Source organism: Phoca vitulina, unplaced genomic scaffold (assembly GCF_004348235.1).
Source record: "Phoca vitulina isolate PV1807 unplaced genomic scaffold, GSC_HSeal_1.0 scaffold35, whole genome shotgun sequence".
In the NCBI taxonomy this organism is placed as follows: Eukaryota; Metazoa; Chordata; class Mammalia; order Carnivora; family Phocidae; genus Phoca; species Phoca vitulina.
In genome coordinates, this window is record NW_022589738.1 from 11,141,420 (window position 1) to 11,158,855 (window position 17,436).

Below are 17,436 nucleotides of genomic sequence, written 5' to 3' on the forward strand. Positions count from 1 at the left end.
ATACTGGCACTTTACAAACCTAAAACTGCAGCTGTACCAAAATCCGAGGTACTACTTACATTTGAATACATTAATTTTACATGAAGTCTTTAATTAAAAAAAACACAAAACAGCAACAACTCAATTGAAGGTTGACAAACAGGACACAATTCCTTGCCAAAACTAGTCATTAAAAGCTAATAAATAGTTACAGAATGTATTTTACATGGACTTTTTAAAAGTGAAATTTTGTGTTAAGATCAGAGAGTAAAAGGCATAAAATAGAAGCTATTAATTATGTTGTAATGTTGAACACTTGGGTTTGGGTTGCTATTTTAATGGTATTTATTCTGTATGCTGTTATCTATGTGGTCTGACATTCCTTCCCCTTATTCCTTTTTTTATTAACTAAAATCCATAGTTTATTAGATTTCCTTTTCTTTTTTTCTTTTTTTTAATTTATTTTTTCCCTTATTCCTTTAGAATTTTTTAGAGTAAGCACAATGCCATTTCTTTAACTATTCAATGATCACGCAAGAAGCGAAAAGCACAGCGCAGGAAGATAATCTTTATTGTATTTTAAATAAAAACAGAGCAGATAGCAAGTTCACGAGGTATATTTGATTATTATTCCTTTAAAATCAGGCTTCAATAACAATAATCAAAAGCAAGCCTTAACCAAACAGATATTTTGGTCACTAATATAATCTTCAAGGGCACAAAAGCCAACAGCGCAATGTATAAGAAAGGTAATGGCTGTGAGAATTTTTGACGTGCCAAACATGTAGATCACCCACATGAAACTCTAGCCTTGTATTTTCTTAATATTCTTCTTAAACATTGAACAATTATTCAGCAATATATCAAACATGCACATAGTATTCCTACAAGAATACTATCACTATCTTAATATTGTCAGTACTAATACTAAGCCTGCCTTTCCCCTCAAAATGCAATGAATTGTGGTTCCCCTCCCTATGTATATTAGTGTTAGTGGTAATATGCAAAATTAATTTTGTTTTCCAGGCTAAATAACCAGATTGACTTTGCGTTTGGCAACCAGCTGTGTACCCTAATTTTTCATCTTTTATTTTCTTAATAAATTTAACTACATTTCATAAGCCCTGAGATATTCATTAACCTGCTAATGATTGTATACTTTTAATTTATACTTGACTCCACTCAATTTGAACCCCATGTCATAAGTATTTAAATTATTTACAGATGGTTGTAACTAAAGCAATGACAAAACTGACTGTATAGTCACACTGCTTAGTAGGGCCTTTAACCAAGAGTTGCATATTCTTTGCATTTTTTTACTTGCTAGGAGCAATGCTTAAAATGACATCGATAATTCTCTGTCAGCAATAAGTGCTTTTCATTTTGCTTATTTCTACATGGATAACCAGATTCATTTTCTTCTTGTAAAACAATTATTTCTTCCCCAAGCATGTTAGCTGTCCAACTGAACAGGTGCCAAAAGTAACTTAGCATTTGCACAGTGGATTGATAATTGTAATGCTAAGAGAGAAATATGCATATAATAGGGATTCCATAAATGGTGGCTCTATGTGAAATGAGCCAGTTGTGAGTCAGCTGTCAGTGTCATGTACCTTTCAGCACACACTGTCCCGAATTTTGCGGAACTAGGGAATTCAGGTTACCAGATTTATTTGGCTCTCAAATGTAAATCCAAGAATTTTAAATTTAAAAAACTGTTTGGACAATTCTCAGAAAAAGTAAACAAGTCAATGATGGTTGCTACTGTAGTAATAGTTGGTAGGGAAAAAAACGAACAGAATTAATTTCTACTAAATGATATGTACAACTAAGTGAGGAGAAGAGATGAAAAACTAAGAAGTGTTAGCTAGTTATTATTTTCTCCACATTTATCTTTGCATCTTTTTTTTTGGTCATATATTTATCCCTGTTAACTTCTCTGGATGAAAGAGAATTTTATTATCTGGATGGATTTCCCCATCTTCTTAGGTACATGTTAGTGAAAAGCCGGTGTAAATATAAGATTATATTTTCATGTCATGCCGTAATTGTTTTTGTTTTTTGCCAACAATAAATTTTTCCTATTTAAATGATGCCGGATAGAACATGAGATAATCTGCCAACTTACTATGAGATTGCTTGTATAATGTTCAGTTTTCATTGGTAGCTTTTGAAGCATATTGCACACTTGTCATCTAACACATTAATAAGTAACTACTACTCTTTTTAGAAAGGATACACTGACAAATTCTTAAGTTAATGGCTTTGGCCGAACATTTTTAGTCAGTCACAGGACAATAGCAATGGCGAAAACATTGACAATACAGTTCATGGTTCGGTTCTCCCATCTTACGGTACAGGTTCCTGAAACACACACAAAAAAAGGACTTTGAAATATCAGCAAAATATCAGAATTGCCAGGGAATATATATAATACATTTTTCATCTGTTTTAATATCTTATTTCCAGCAATCTGTTAAATCTTCCCATTTCATATTTGTCTGAAGGCATATTCATTGCTAGGTACAAAGCAATCCTGTTGATAGCCTTTTCGAAATCTAGAGATAAACAAGCATTTGATAATAAGTGTTTGACCCTGCCAGAAGTTGGACTTTGTATGAATCAGCTTAAGGTCTCTTACCGTCAGATGTAGTATCCCAAAAACATGAGCTGGCTGTGTGAAAGCCATAGGCGCTCCTTTGGACCACTGCACAGGTCACTAAAAATAAAGTCGCAGCGTGAGAACACTGACAAACAAAGGCAAAGATACCTAAGATATCTAAGTGTTGGAGTTCAGAGCTCTACAAGCTGCAAAAAGAACAGAAAACAAAGCTTTCGGCAAACAGAGTAGAAAAAATAAGTCCTCTTGATTATCTCCCACCACGATTTAGACCCCACTGGATCCAGTCTGTTGCCCATTGCCATGACCACTGGTGATTATGCCGCAGAAAAAGCCGGGCCAAATCACGTGCCTCACTCCATGGGCATAATCCAGACACAAAAATGAAGAAAAGATTACACTTTCCAAACAACTACTATGAGGTGCCTCACCGTCCTATGTACGTGTAAGGAGGACGGAGCTCCTGACGGGGAGACGGTAGGGCTGAGTGGTTTTGGTGGAAGGAGGTAGCTGATACAAATGTAAAAGGTGCTGCTACCAAGGACAGGTAGGTGGCTGGCAGGAGCTCCAACTGCTTCTGAGTAGCAAAGATCTCCATCTTTTAGGTATTACCAAATATTATCTTTGGATGAATAAGCCAGAAGTCCTTCATATCCTATTAGAATCCAACTTGTCTATCACTCATTTACATTCTCTAAGTTCAGAGAAGACCGTGAGGACAAAGGGGAGTAAACTAGTGAGGAAGGACACTGATACTTACCAATATATTTATAAGCTTTTCCCAACTTAACCAAATGTGTCAAGGATTGTTCCACTATGCTTGCAGTCCATTGGTTGATGTTGTTCTGGTTATAATCTTCACCACCCAAGACCCCATCTATACACTAAAAGGGCAGAGGACAGTTAAAGACATATACAAATCACAGCAAAAATTTATTCAAAAAAAAATTAACCCCAAAAAGCATCTTAGAAAATATGCATCTGGTAAATATTTATTATGCCCTGTCTCTAGCTGTTTTAGAATTTTCAGGGCGTTCCTGCATGTACTATCTCACTCTACGAGATACTACGGGCCATATAAAGATAAACAGGACTTGGCCTCTGTTGTAAAGAACTAGAAGAGAAGCTAATAAAAGAAATCTGTAACACCAGAAAGACTAATCGAGGATGATAAGCTATGTCACAAAAGGATTATGGAAGGGAGTGAAGATTAAGAAAGGGTGATATTAACTGGTTAAAGGTTGGCTTTGAAACAGCTGGGATTTGAACCTTAGGTTTCAGATGCTCGAAATAAAGCAGGAGTCCAATTTAAAAATAGAATTCTCATGTGTAATAATTACATTTTTGTTTATATTATGTAATTACTTAGCTATAAAGCTACCACCTCCTGCTACTAAAAGTAAATCAACAAACACCACTTTTCAGGGGCTCTAGCACAAGACAGCTGAATAATTTTCCAGTGCTCACTCACGTCCACTTCTGATGCCTGATTAAGAGCACCGGTTTAGTATCACAAGCTTAGGTGCAAGGTCACTTCTGCCACCTACTCACCGTGACCTTTTGCAAGTGACTTAACCTCTCGGAGCCCCTATTTTCCTAATCCTTAGAGATCAGAGCTTCATCTTATCAGGTTGGTGTGAGGAGGGAGTGAGATCATGAATGTCAAGCGCTCAAGTACAGTGACTGAGACAGAGTAAGCAGTTATGCAACCTTACAGATCATCATCATCCTTACCGCTGCTGTTATTTTATTTTTTCCGGCTTTACTGAGATGTAACTGACACATAACAGTGTGTAAGTTCAAGGTGTACAATGTGATGATTTGATACACAGATATATTGTGAAATGATCACAATAAGGTTAGTTAACATTATCCATCCCTCCATGCAGTTACCACTTTTTGCCTTTGTGGTGGAAACATTTAAGATCTACTCTCAGCAGGTTTCGAGTATACAATACAGTATTGTTAATTGGAGTCATCATGCTGTACTACATAGTTCTAATACATGAATCTGAACTATAAAAATATGGCAGGATTTTCCGGTGCTTGTCTAGCTTTCTCAGACCTCGGGTTGATCCTAGCTGTACAAGGCCAGCCCTGGATGAGTTCTTGGTGAGCTTGTGCCCTAGAACATTCAGACAGGTGAGGCACCATCTCAGGATGGACTGAGGAGGTGCTTAATGCCCAGAGGGCAAGCCAGTCCAGCCCAGACTAAAGGCAGGTAGAGCCTGCCAGGACACAGACCCAGCCACCATACCCACAATACAAGGTTGCCTTCTGGGCCAGCTCATTTTTTCCCTAGGATTTGGCACAGTGAAAAATGACTCAGGACTATTAAAAGTGTTCATAAATACCTTACCCACCGTGTAGTCTGTATGTGATACAACTACAGTAATTCAAGTTTCTCTGCCAGAACTGATTCCCAAATAGAACTTCTTGTCTACTTGCCTACTAGGAGGACCAGATTTCATGTTTCAAATATTTAAGGTTTTGATTTAGCATCATATCAGTGTCTATAAGATGGTAAGTGATTATTTTTCCAATTAATTGGGCTAAAAAAGCATATTTCTAGGGTCTTTTGACATATATTTTACATATAATTTACCTATATAAAAGTGTGTGTGCGCGAGAGATATACACACACACACACATACTTCTATAGCATTAACATTTAAAATAATATTTGGCCGACCGGAATAAAACTTCTTTTATTCAAAAGACAGAACATCAATTTTACAAAACAGCAAACCAGTTTTCTAGACTAATACTCCAATATCACTTTCAGAGTAAGCTCCAGGATGCCTGATAGCATACAACAAAACACCTTGTTAAGGCCCGTCTCTATGAAGCACCCCTATAAAAAGTGAGTAAATATTAAAAATCTTGTTTTAATAGTAAGGTTTCTAACTTTGTACTGGAAGTCAAAACAGAGCTTTTTAAAGTTTCAATCAATGCAGCAAGCTTCAAGATGAACGAGATGTGTAACTCACCTCTTTAACGATATTGTGCGCTTCATCAGCATTGAAGCCAACCTAAAGGGGGGAAACAAAAGATACAGCCGCTTTCAACACAGACTTCCTTTTATTTATAGCTGTGACGACACACAGAATACCCTAGGCTGGCCTGAGCAGGTATTAGTGACAGCAGACCATAGTGATAAGGGGAGTCAGTTCTACCGAGGCGGCTAATCCCACTGAGAACACTTCTAAAGTTGCAGAATGCTTTCCCTACCTCCCTCCCTCGAGATTTTGATTCATTAGGTCTGGGGCACAGCCTGGGCAACCACATTTTTTTAACGGTGCTTTACTGGTGATTTTGATGAATGTCCTAGATTGAGAATCTTTGTATTGTAAAGCTCAGGAACCAGCAGGAGGAGGATATAAAGATGTACACACATACATCAGTATATAGGAAAAGTAGGAATGAGGTGGTCCATGAGAAGAGACTGATTAGTATACTGTTTTCAATTTTGTTTTTTAACTTAGGCGGGGCAAAAATGGGGCTTTCCTGAGTTAGAGATTATGAAAATGCTTGATCTAAATTAATGTCACTTTAATACTATAATAGGCCTGGCAACTTAATCTTTGCTGTGGAGTGGCTTGACAGAATTCTGAGTTAAAAGCAACTATTAATGACATCCAAGTGTCCTAGAGTAGAGAACTAGGCTATGTGATAAGATTACAATCTAAACCCAAACTCTTCAGGTAATACATGATTTGTTTCCATGGAGACGTTTTAGGTGCTTTATGACATCACCATTTTTGAAAATCCCACTGTGCAACTTAAAATTAGTTCAAAAAACAATCCTGGAACTAAGTATCATCTTGAGTATAGATTTAAAATATTTTCAACTCACTTAATTACACCAGAGAATTCCCCAACAACAAAGGAATAAAATCCTAAATAATGAGGATTGCGAAAACAGCTCTCACATTTTGACCCTCTCAAAATTACCATTTTACCTTAAAATAAGGCCATTATCGATTTTCAAAAGTGGCCTACAGATTAAGTGATGTCCATTTCACTTCGATTTGGAAGGTCACCAAATAATCAGGTAGTACTGGGTGGCCATGGTAACACATGTAATTTTATTTCTTTTTAAATATATTTAGGAAGGCGCCTGGGTGGCTCAGTTGGTTAAGCAACTGCCTTCGGCTCAGGTCATGGTCCTGGAGTCCCGGGATCGAGTCCCGCATCGGGCTCCCTGCTCAGCAGGGGGTCTGCTTCTCCCTCTGCCCTCTTCCCTCTCGTGCTCTCTGTCTCTCATTCTCTCTCTCTCAAATAAATAAATAAAATCTTTAAAAATAAATAAATAAATAAATAAATATATTTAGGAAGTACTGCAGTACAGAACCCTCTTAGGAGTCAGGAGACTAGCACTTGTCGGGGGATCTGTCTGAGAGTGAAACTGCTTGTGCCTCAATTTCTAAAATAAGAGTACTTGCCCACTAACCTACAAGTGTGTGTGCTACCTGCATCACAGAACTAATGAATTTAAGTGTGGTTGTAGCTTCAGCAGAATCCCACCTACAGATGGATGGACCGGAAGCCCTTTCCAGGGGTCTAATAACACACCATTTTCTGTGGCACCTCCTCCAGGTGCCTACTTTCATTTCACTACATCATTCACCTGTGGCTACCACTGGACAGAAAATGTCTTAGTCTCTTCTGCCCTTCAGGCCTGTCACAGGTTATGCTGGGATCCAAAAGGCCTTACCCTCCTAAAGGTTAAGTGGAGCCAGGGTTGTAGAGTTCAAATGGAGCACCTGTCATTCCTGGCAGTTTTAACTTTGGGCAAATCACTTAGTCGCCATGAAAGTCAGGGTCCCCATCAGTAACAGGAAGATAACAGCTGACATCATGGGGTTCTGGTGAGGTGCCGGGAAGCCTGAGTCAGTAAGCAAGGGCTCGTAATCCATGAAGCACCTCCTTCCAGCCCACCCAGGCGAGAGTGCCGCGGAGCGGCTCTGCCATCAGGGCGTCGCTCGCCAGGCTGCGGCACCTGCTTCGGGGACGCCAAGGGGCGGAGGAAGCCGCCGGGCAGACAGGTTTCTAAGGCCCGTCTCTCAGACGGGCGGCGCCCGACACCCCATCCCCACCCCACGCACCCCGAGTCCGGCCTTCCACCCCTCGGCCCCGATTCCCCGCCCGCCCCGCGTGCTCCCAGACGCCCCAGCCACCCCGACTCTCAGCCCACCCTCAGGGCCTCGGGGTCGGGGGGTCGGGGGGTCGGGGGGCCGGGGGGCCGGGGCCGGGCCAGGCGGGGCGGGTCCCGGCCCGGAGGGGAGGGGTGGACCCGGGCTCGGAGGGCGCCGCACCCCGACTCTCGGGGCCGCCCGGCGCCGAGAGACCACCCGACCGAGACGCCTCGGTGAGGCGGGCGGGGGCGGGGGTCGTCCGCGGGCGGCCGAGGGGCGGTACCTCGTCGCAGTGGCGGTGGTACTCCTCCATGGTGGCACCGACTTTCCCGGGGGGCGGAGCGGCGGGCGGGTCAAACTCCGCGGCCGCGCAATGGCCTCCGGGGAGGCCCCGCCCCCATTTATATACCAGGGCGGTCCCCACGAAGGCTCCGCCTTTGTGTCGTAACGGCGCCGCCTAGTCGGTAATGCGGGCAGGGTTCTGCGCGATGGGAGGCGTCAGTCCTTTGCCTCCGACCTTTCTGGAAACAAGGGTTGGGTGGTGAAGCGCTGGGGATTGTGACGGTGTGGGTCAGATGCGGTGACCGAGTGTTAGTCTAGACTGCGCAGTATTGGTTGAGTGCCCACTGCAGTGTTTATGTGCACATATTCTTTCATCATCATCTAGCCAATAAGTGCAGTTAATGTAACAATGAACAACCGCTTTGATTTCTTCACTTACTAGATACATTACTTGGGTGAATTGGCCTCCCAAAGCCTCGTATGAAAACTTAAAGTTATACCTATTTCACGGTTGATTGTAAGAATCAAATGAAATGTTATATACATAACTCTTAAAAGTGAATGCTCCTACACCCGTCCTCCTCAGTGACTACATAAAAAGAAATAACTGATTTATAGGAAACGAGGTGCTAATATCCTAAATTATAAAATTTGGCAGAACAATGATTACATTTATCTAAAGGTAGTATACTAAGTTCCAGATGATCCTCTGGATTTCCTCACGTAAACTCAGAATAACCCAGCAGGTTTGGTGCTGGTACCATATCATCCCATTTTTCAAGACGAAACTGAGGTACAGAGAGTTGAAGTCATTTGTGGAAGTTCCCCTGTCCAGTGAATAATAGAAGAAGGATTTAAACTCAAATAGTCTGATTGTAGCACCCAAGTTCTTAACCTAAATTAGTTTCCTATTGCTGCTATAACCAATTACCATAAATTTAGTGGCTCGAAGCGGCACAGACTTATTAATTTACAGTGCTAGAAGTCGGAAGTCTAAAGTGGGTCTGCAGGACTTTGTTCCTTCTGGAGGCTCTAGGGGAGAATCCATTTACTTGCCTTTTGCAGCTTCTAGAAACTGCCTGCATTCCTTGGCTCATGACCCCTTCCTCCATCTTCAAAGCTGGCAATTTAGTATCTTTTCTCCTCTCTAACCTCTACTTCCATCCTCATGTCTTCTCCTTCTGTCTCTCTCTCAAGGTCCTGAACTTCATCATCTCTGCAAAGTGCCTTTTGCCATGTGAGATAACATATTCACAGGTTCCAGGGATTTGCAGATGTGGACATCTTTTGTGGGGCAGGAGTAGGGGTGGCAGGGGATGCATTACTCAGCTTATCACAACCACTATTCGATTTTACTCTTCTAAATCAAAGTTAGAAGTTTCATTAGTATTCTAGTCCAACTCTTATTTTACAAGTAAAACTGGAGCTCAGAGAGGCGCCATAATTTGGGCAAGGGCACGTGGTTATTAACCGGACCCCAGGGCTTCTGAATCTCAGGCCTCTGCATTCTCTGCTCTCATCTTATGAGCTAGGCTGAACCAAATTGGCCTGTTTACTTGATTGTGTGCACTTTGTTACCGGGTTTTCCTAAGTTGTGCGTCATGTCCGAGTTACTGCAGAAAAGCTTCATAGAGGAGGACTGTTTCTCCTTTCTCAGGATATTTTGCGTACCGAAGTTATTGCAATATGGTGACAGGTATTATGCCTACTTGTTTTGCAATCACAGGGAAACAGGTAACTCCCATAAGAAACCTTTTCTAGAATGAGAAAGTATTTAGTTCACTTCAGAACTATTCATCTTTGAGAACCAGAGTTCATTTTTCAAGTTATGAGGTACCACTTTGGGAATGAAAAATTCTGTGTACTTGAATAAGACACTTAAAATCACAGTTATTAATGTTCTCACTAATAGACCATCATATGTTATATAAATATATAAATATTGGTGGACCTCTCTAATTTGTAGTGCTAACCCTGCTTCGCTATGGGTTCTGCTTCAGGCATCCACGTCTATAATCCTTTTGTTTTTAGTATGTGAGCTACTATAAATCAAGACTTTCACACAGTACTATTTTAAGGCCTTTATAATATCTGGTCCCAATATGACAGCATAGCAAAACTATTACTACCAAAGAAAATAGCAAGGTAATACAATTTTCCTAATTATCAGAACTAATGACCAAGAGTAGAACACTAATTTTTAAATTGTTTTATTTGGGATGAACATGGACCAACAATAGGGCAGGGAATAGAAGATATAAATGGAGCAAGAAGTTACTATGCTCATATACACTTTCCTTCCTTTCAAAAGCACTGGTCGCCAGTGTAGACGTGTGAGGAGAAATGTCCTATCTGCTGACGATCGCTATGCTATGGAATTAGTCTTTGGAGGGTTGAAAAGAACAGGAAGTGAACTTTGGCTGCAAATCAGAATCATAAGAGGAGGTTTTAAAAATGATCTAGGCTAGACCCCACCTCCTGAGATTCTGATCTAGTTGCTCTGGAGAGGAGCCTGGCATCAGTAGTTTTTCAAAAGCTTCCCCTGGTGATTAAAACATGTAGTCAGGGTTGAGAACGCTTGGCACAAAATCCTTTCTTTCCCCCTAAAACAAAGTAAGTTCACGTTTTCTGGTAAGACTTAAACATGGTTCTGCTGGAAGTGAGAGCGATAAATTATATTAATTCTTGGGGCTTCTTTGTGACCTGTGATTCGGTCGTTCATTCATTCATCAAATGTTCATTTAGCACCCACTGTGGGCCAGGCATTGCGTTAGAGCAATGGTTCTCAATCAGGGCGATTTTTCCCCTTGGGGCTCCTGCAAACATCTGATAAGCCTGGAGACATTTTTGACCATCATAGCTAGCGTGGGTGCCACTAGCATATAGTGAGTGGAGGCCACGGACGCTGCTAAATATCGCACAAGGCACAGGGCAGGCCCCACAACAAAACCTATGTTACACAAAATAATAGTGTTGAAGGTGAGAGACAGGAAAAACTCCCTGTCTCTATGGCATTTATGTATATTTGTACGTATATATGTATACACGTGTGTGGGACGTCAGGTAGTGAGAAGCGTTACGAAGATGATCTAAGCAAAGCGAGGGAATGAAGTGTGATGGGGGAGAGGCTATTTGGGTTGAGGTGATAAGGGAAGGTTCCTCTGAAAAAAACGTTTAAGTGATCATTTGAATGATGTGAAGAAGTTAGATGGGAACTCGAAAGTTAGATTAGAAGTTGGATTCAAAATTGGAAGTTAGATGAGAGAGAACATTGTGTTTTCTCAGAGCGGAAGGGAGTGGTCCTAAATTTCAAAGCGAAACTAGTTATGGAGGCCTCGGGCTCCAGTCCCATTCAGCTCTTGGGAGCGTGAGAAGAGTAGGATTAACCAGGGTTAGGATGTCTGCAGGTGATTTTAACTGAGGAAGAGAGGATCACGGGATTTGAAGGCATTTTCAGAGGAGGGAGTGTGCTGATAGATCACGGATTCCAAGCTGAGTAAGTAGCAATGAACAGTGAAAAAGCAATAGGTTCGTGGCATCCAAGGTCCAAATGGGGTCAGAGAATTACTGCGGCGAGGGTTTTAGGAGAAGTGAGATGGGAAGAAAGAGAGTGAGGGTCAGAAAGTCAGATGACTGAAGAGAAAAATAGATCTAAGGAGCAAGGAAGATCCTCTCCTACTTGGTGCCTTCATTCACTCATTCTATCATCATACCGTGGGCCTGGAAGCCAGGGGAGGGGTGCATTACTAGGGAGTATAAGAAGCTTGGTATTGGTGTCACAGCTGGTGGACAGTGCTTTTATCAGCTTCTGTGGCTTTTATTTGATGTCCTTCTCTGGCTTTTTGCTATTTGGGGTGGTCGGGGGGACGTGAGTGAAAGAGGATCGCCGAGTACAAAGCCGAGCCTGCTGTACCACGATGAGCACATTGGCTAGGGGGAGGTAAGCAGGCACCAGGGAAGAAAAAGAAAGACTTGCCTCTACAGGTTGCTGCCTTTCCTGCAGACTCATAGATTCTATATGAGGTGTGCAGCTTATGTTCTTTCCTCTCTTTCCTGTCCTAGTCTCTGCCATGAATTTTTATCATGATTTAGTACTTGTTCATGCAGCAAAAGGTGAGATTACATTTAGGTCTCTGGTATGCTCTGCTTGTTCACACAGTTGCAGGAAACCATAAGAATGTTTTTGGCTGGGGTGTGTGGGTGGCTCGGTCAGTGAAGTGTCTGCCTTTGGCTCAGGTCATGATCCCGGGGTCCTGGGATCGAGCCCCGCATCGGGTTCCCTGCTCCAAGGGGAGTCTGCTTCTCCCTCTGCCTGCCGCTCCCCCTGCTTGTGCTCTCTCTGTCTCTCTCTCTCTCTGTCAAATGAATAAATAAAATCTTAAAAAAAAAAAGAATGGTTTTGGCTAAGGTTTAGGGGATTCGTTTATTTGTGTGTTTTGGTCCCTCCTCTTGCCATTTCTAGCAAAGGCGGCAATTTTTGAACCGTTCATTGAACTAAAAATTTTACTCATGTTATGGGCAATCCACACCCAGCTCATGCACAAATTACAAACTTGAAACAAATCTCAAGACTCAGAATATTTCCTTACATTAGAGAGGGGAAAAAAGTCTTATTTAGTGTCTCTCTTTTAGTGGCAAGAAAGGCTGACCTTTTGATTCAGGGTATAGACTGTGACCCTTTTGTCTATTATGGTGCTTTATTGCCCTGAAGGGAACCATAAACTGGTTAAAAAATAAATGTACTCCATGAGTCAGTTCTGTATTGATTCAGAGAAAGAACAGGTGCAAGGAAACCTATTAAGTCTCACCCAGCTCTTAATTTCTGTGATTCTTCTAAACCATGTCTCATAAAGGACATTTCTTGATGATTTTGAAGGACCGGATAAGGTATTTACAAGCATAAAATGCCTTCACTAAGTTTAGTCATTTTTGCTCTTCACAAATCTGCATCCTTATCAGAGGAAGTAATTCATTGTCCAAGTTTATATGCTAATGACCCTCTTCATAGTCAAAGCACATTATAAATATTTATTCATGGGCCAGATGAGAACCTTTAAAGTGGTTAATTTTAAGACAAAGCAACTTTTGTACAGGGAGAAAATAACACTGAAAATGAGCATTTTGTGCCCTGGTTTCCACATAACAAAGCATTTGCTAAGAACTAACATTAATCATGTACGCTTATTCAACACATGATCCATCCCTAGTTTTCAAATGCATAATCAAATATAAACATATATAGATTGACCTCAGTTGACACCAAGGGATCACGCGTATAGTTCTCATCGTAATAATCATCATTATATACCCTCCTCCTTAGGTCAAGATATGGATGATACAGATGTTGAACAATGTGCCGAGACAACATGATTAAACACATTTCCCATTCCTCTATTCCAAGCTATAAAACTTAGGGATCAGCTCTGATGAAAATATTCAAGGCCCAACTGTCTTCTTTCCAGATACAGACAAGGGCATGGAGAACAATAGAAACTGTTCCGAAAGGAGTTTCTGTCCCCCCAGGTCTCACCTCTGTTTCACCCCTAGCTAATGTTTGATGGAATGGGGGATCCAGAGCCTGGAGCGTGCCCGTCATTATGGTGAGGCTATTGGGTCCATGTGGCAGGAATTTGTTCAGATGGGAAGAAGGCCCTCACTGGGGGACATGTCTCCTGGGGTCATTATGGAATTTGGGTTTTGGCTGTTTCTTTTAGGAGCCATCACAAAGTGAAAAAAGCTATGATTTCTTTTGATTCTTTGTTGGCTAAACATTTAACACTTGAATGGCTCCAACTCACTTGCCTTTTCTCTACCTACCTCAGGCTGGCAGAAAATGCCTCTCAGCGAACCAACGGGCGCCTCCATAACTCTGTGGCCTCCACCCACAGTGGGGCTTTCAGAGCAGCAGGGGAAACCTCTGATAATTCTCTGGTCCGCTCAGCACTGGTTCTCCACCACGGCTTTTATACACACTCTCTCACTCTCCAACCTTGTGACTCCAGAAATTTCCTGTCACTGTCTGCATATTGCTTCCCACTTCACCAAGAAATGGAATCCATCGTATGAGGCCTCTTTTCACTCTTTGCCATCTGCCATAAGAACACACTTGCATGCCTTGCTGTTCTGTGCTTTTCTTATAACAGAAGTGGGAATCCCTCTACCAGTTCTTTGACCTTTCTTTCTTTCTTATAGACTATGGAAAAATATTTTTCTTCTTCTTTCTCCTTTGTTTTTCATCTCACCCCTTCTAGGGTTTATTGTAACTGCCCACTTATTTGACTCGTATCTGTCATGCATGTGTAAACCTCCCAACCAGGTACCTGGTCTATTCTGCTTCTTGTTGTGTTTCTAGAGCAGAGAATGCCTGATTCAATAAATGTTTTTGTTTTTTTAATGAATGAATGAGAGCTAAAAGGGATGTGTGGTGGGGCAGAGTGGTGTTATGGAACCCAGAATGTTCTATGGTTCCATTTCAATTATTTTTGTTCCTTTTGAACTCTCCTATGTGAGTCTTTACTGATAAGTTGTCTTTCATCAACAAAGCAGTGGTGCTTTTGGAACACTTACCTGTAGTGGCTTGTTTACTTCTAGGCCAACAGTCTGTACCCTTGACCACTTGTCAGGTTTATGGCATTCATACTGTGCCGTGCTACCAAGGGATTATGAATATGTAATTTCTCAGTGAATTATTTATCAGAAAGTTTATAATAAAACTCCACTTGAGGAAGCTGCAGGAGAAAGTGTTTTGATAGAATTATGTTTACTTATTCCTTCATATTTACTTGAGCATTGCATAGTCCATGGTAGGACATAGTGTGCTTTTACCAAAAGAGAAGCATTCAGCCATTTATATAAACAAGGAAAGTGAAGGTCAACTTCAGAAAATAGTATGTCATCCACTAGGGGGAAAAAAAACTGTTTAAGGCCTATCATTTAGAGGTTATATTTGAGGTCAAAATAAAACGAATCATTCACTTCCAGCTATCACATACCACATTGTGAATTTTTCTTGAAGACATGTAGGAGGAAAAAGCAGTACAAAATCTGTTTCTGTGTCACCTTTTATCTCCGTAGGCTAAAACAAATTTTGGTGTTTTGTCTTTGCCCAGTAGACTTGGATTTTTTTAAATTTGGAATAGAATTAAATACATATTTTCATTTTAAATAACCATCTCAACAAATGTTTGTTGATGGCTTACTATGTTGTAACACTAGCTTGGACTTTGAGGGATGGGGGAAGCAGGGAAGGTGATGCTTTAGCTGAGCTGACTCGTGGAAGAGGGCTGATGGTAACCAGGCTAAGGGCAGTGAAACTGCCAGGAAGAAGTAACAGAATGTTTAAAAGCATGAGGCATGAAAAAGTACAACGCATGTGGAAGATTACAAATGCTTCCATTTGGCTAGAGAAAGGGTACATGTGGAGATATAAAAGTAGGACTCCTGAATATGGTGGGGGGGGGAATGCAGAGTGAGGAGAAAAAGGAGCACTGAGTTTGAAATATGAGGAAACACATCCAAGAGGTGGGCATCAGAAGAGCCCCCCAGAAAGAAAGAGAAAAAGCAATTATAGAAGAAGTGATATCACACATTGAAAAAATACACTGAGTGATAGAGTAGATAAATTACACTAATGACTAATTTTTCACCCTCCTTATATCTACTCCTAGTATTACGTAAATTTTCAGTGCTCTCCCACTCTGACGCTAGGTTTGACCACATGACATACCTTACCCAATGGAATGTTAGCAGATGTGACACAAAGAGATTTGAAAAGCAGCTTGCACAACTGGGCCTGTTCTCTCACATCTCTGCTGGGAGAAGAACTAGCCTGGGTAGCTCACTGGACACAGCAGAAGGATAAGCCACCACCAGCTAAGCCTAGCCTAGATCAACCAACCTCCATCTGACCTGCACACTTATGTTGAAACAGTCAGTGATTGTTGTTTTAAGCCACTAACTTCTGGAGTGGTTTTTTATGCAGCAATAGCTGACTGATACGCAGTTTCAAAGAGAGAGTGATTAGTGGTGTGGAATGCCAGGTAAAGAATTATGAATTGAATTATGCAGTTAGAAGGATTCTGCTGACTTTAATCAGAGCTGTTTCAATGAAGTGGTGGGGTCAGAACCACAACTGCAGAGGATTTGAAAAATATAAGGATAACACAATCTATCATTTTGTGGTGATTGACTGGCAATGCAGTGTGGAGAGATAGAGGGCAAAAGCTAGAGGAATATGGATAAAGGGAAAGAGTGCTATCTGAAGGTAATGGAGATGCTAGTACTTTTATATGCTCAGGAGATAGAACCAGCCAAGAGGGAGTGGGTTTGTTTGTTTGTTTGTTGTTTTTTTTGGAAGCGTAGAAACAGGAGTTTTATTCTCTAGTGTGCATACAGCAAGTTCCTTACACAATCAAGGAAATGGTTTCTCTTTCAGACATCTGACTCTTTTATCAAAAGAAAATCCATCCTGCTTAGTCCTACTCTGGACAGAAGTTGCCCTGAGCAGTGTACTGACCCAAGCAAAAGGCTAATGGGGACAGGGATGGGCACCTACCGTGGAACACCCGCCCCCCTTCCCATGCCTAGATGCCCTAGGCCTGATGGGACAGCTGGGAGGGGGTGCAGCACAAAGCCACCCCCCAGAAGACACCCATACCTCTCCCCTCCCCCCGATGGCCGCAGAGTCAGCCTGGGCAGAGCCAGAGGGACGAGTGAAGGGGATACGGCCGGGGCCTGCGTGTCAGGGCCTCAGTCAGTGCTCAGCATCCATGGCGTCCAAATATTTGGCTTCAATGATTCGGGGCAGCAGGTTGTAGTGGATGGGGATCATGGCATTCCCTCGAATGACCTATGCAGAGTGATCCCTGAGCAAGTAGGAGATGACCACTAAGGCAAAGAGAAAATTGCCTTGGTTAGAAAAAGGGGTAATTCGGGGTGCCTGGGTAGCTCAATCAGTTAAGCATCTGACTCTTGGTCTCAGCTCAGGTCTTGATCTCAGGGTCGTGAGTTCAAGGCCTGCATTGGGCTCCACACTAGCATGGGGCCTACTTTAAAAAAAAATAGTGTACTTCTTCACTGAACTGGGAAGAGAGAAGTAAGAGTTGGAATAAAGATAAGTTTCCAGGAAAGAATGGAGAAGAGGAAGAAAAATAAAACAAGGAGTTCCCATATTATGGCTTCTATATAAATACAAAAGGGTATTGGTCCAGGGACTTTGCAAAGTCATGTTACAAACAGTGAGAAGAGTGATAGACCTTAGTTGCTGCTATTAGGTGAAGAGAGGGAAGAGTTAGTCCAGTATGGAGTAAAACTCAGGATATTTTACCAACTAAAGCTGAAAATATATTTATACTGGTAAGAATACATACTTGTATGATTTCTCTAGATAGGTTTGTAATTCAGGTCTAGGGGTAGGTG

The 17,436-nt window shown here is 41.6% G+C and overlaps 1 protein-coding gene across 1 annotated transcript; it reads right to left on the reverse strand.

Moving 5' to 3' along the window:
* Positions 1-527: 527 nt before the first annotated feature.
* DYNLT3 (dynein light chain Tctex-type 3) lies at positions 528-8,115 on the reverse strand. The gene is made up of 5 exons (XM_032426713.1): positions 8,021-8,115; positions 5,590-5,631; positions 3,360-3,483; positions 2,621-2,698; positions 528-2,343 (listed from the first exon to the last, which is right to left on the reverse strand). Exons 1-5 carry the CDS (start codon positions 8,048-8,050, stop codon positions 2,267-2,269), a joined length of 351 nt encoding a protein of 116 aa, XP_032282604.1. The 5' UTR covers positions 8,051-8,115; the 3' UTR covers positions 528-2,266.
* Positions 8,116-17,436: the final 9,321 nt, after the last annotated feature.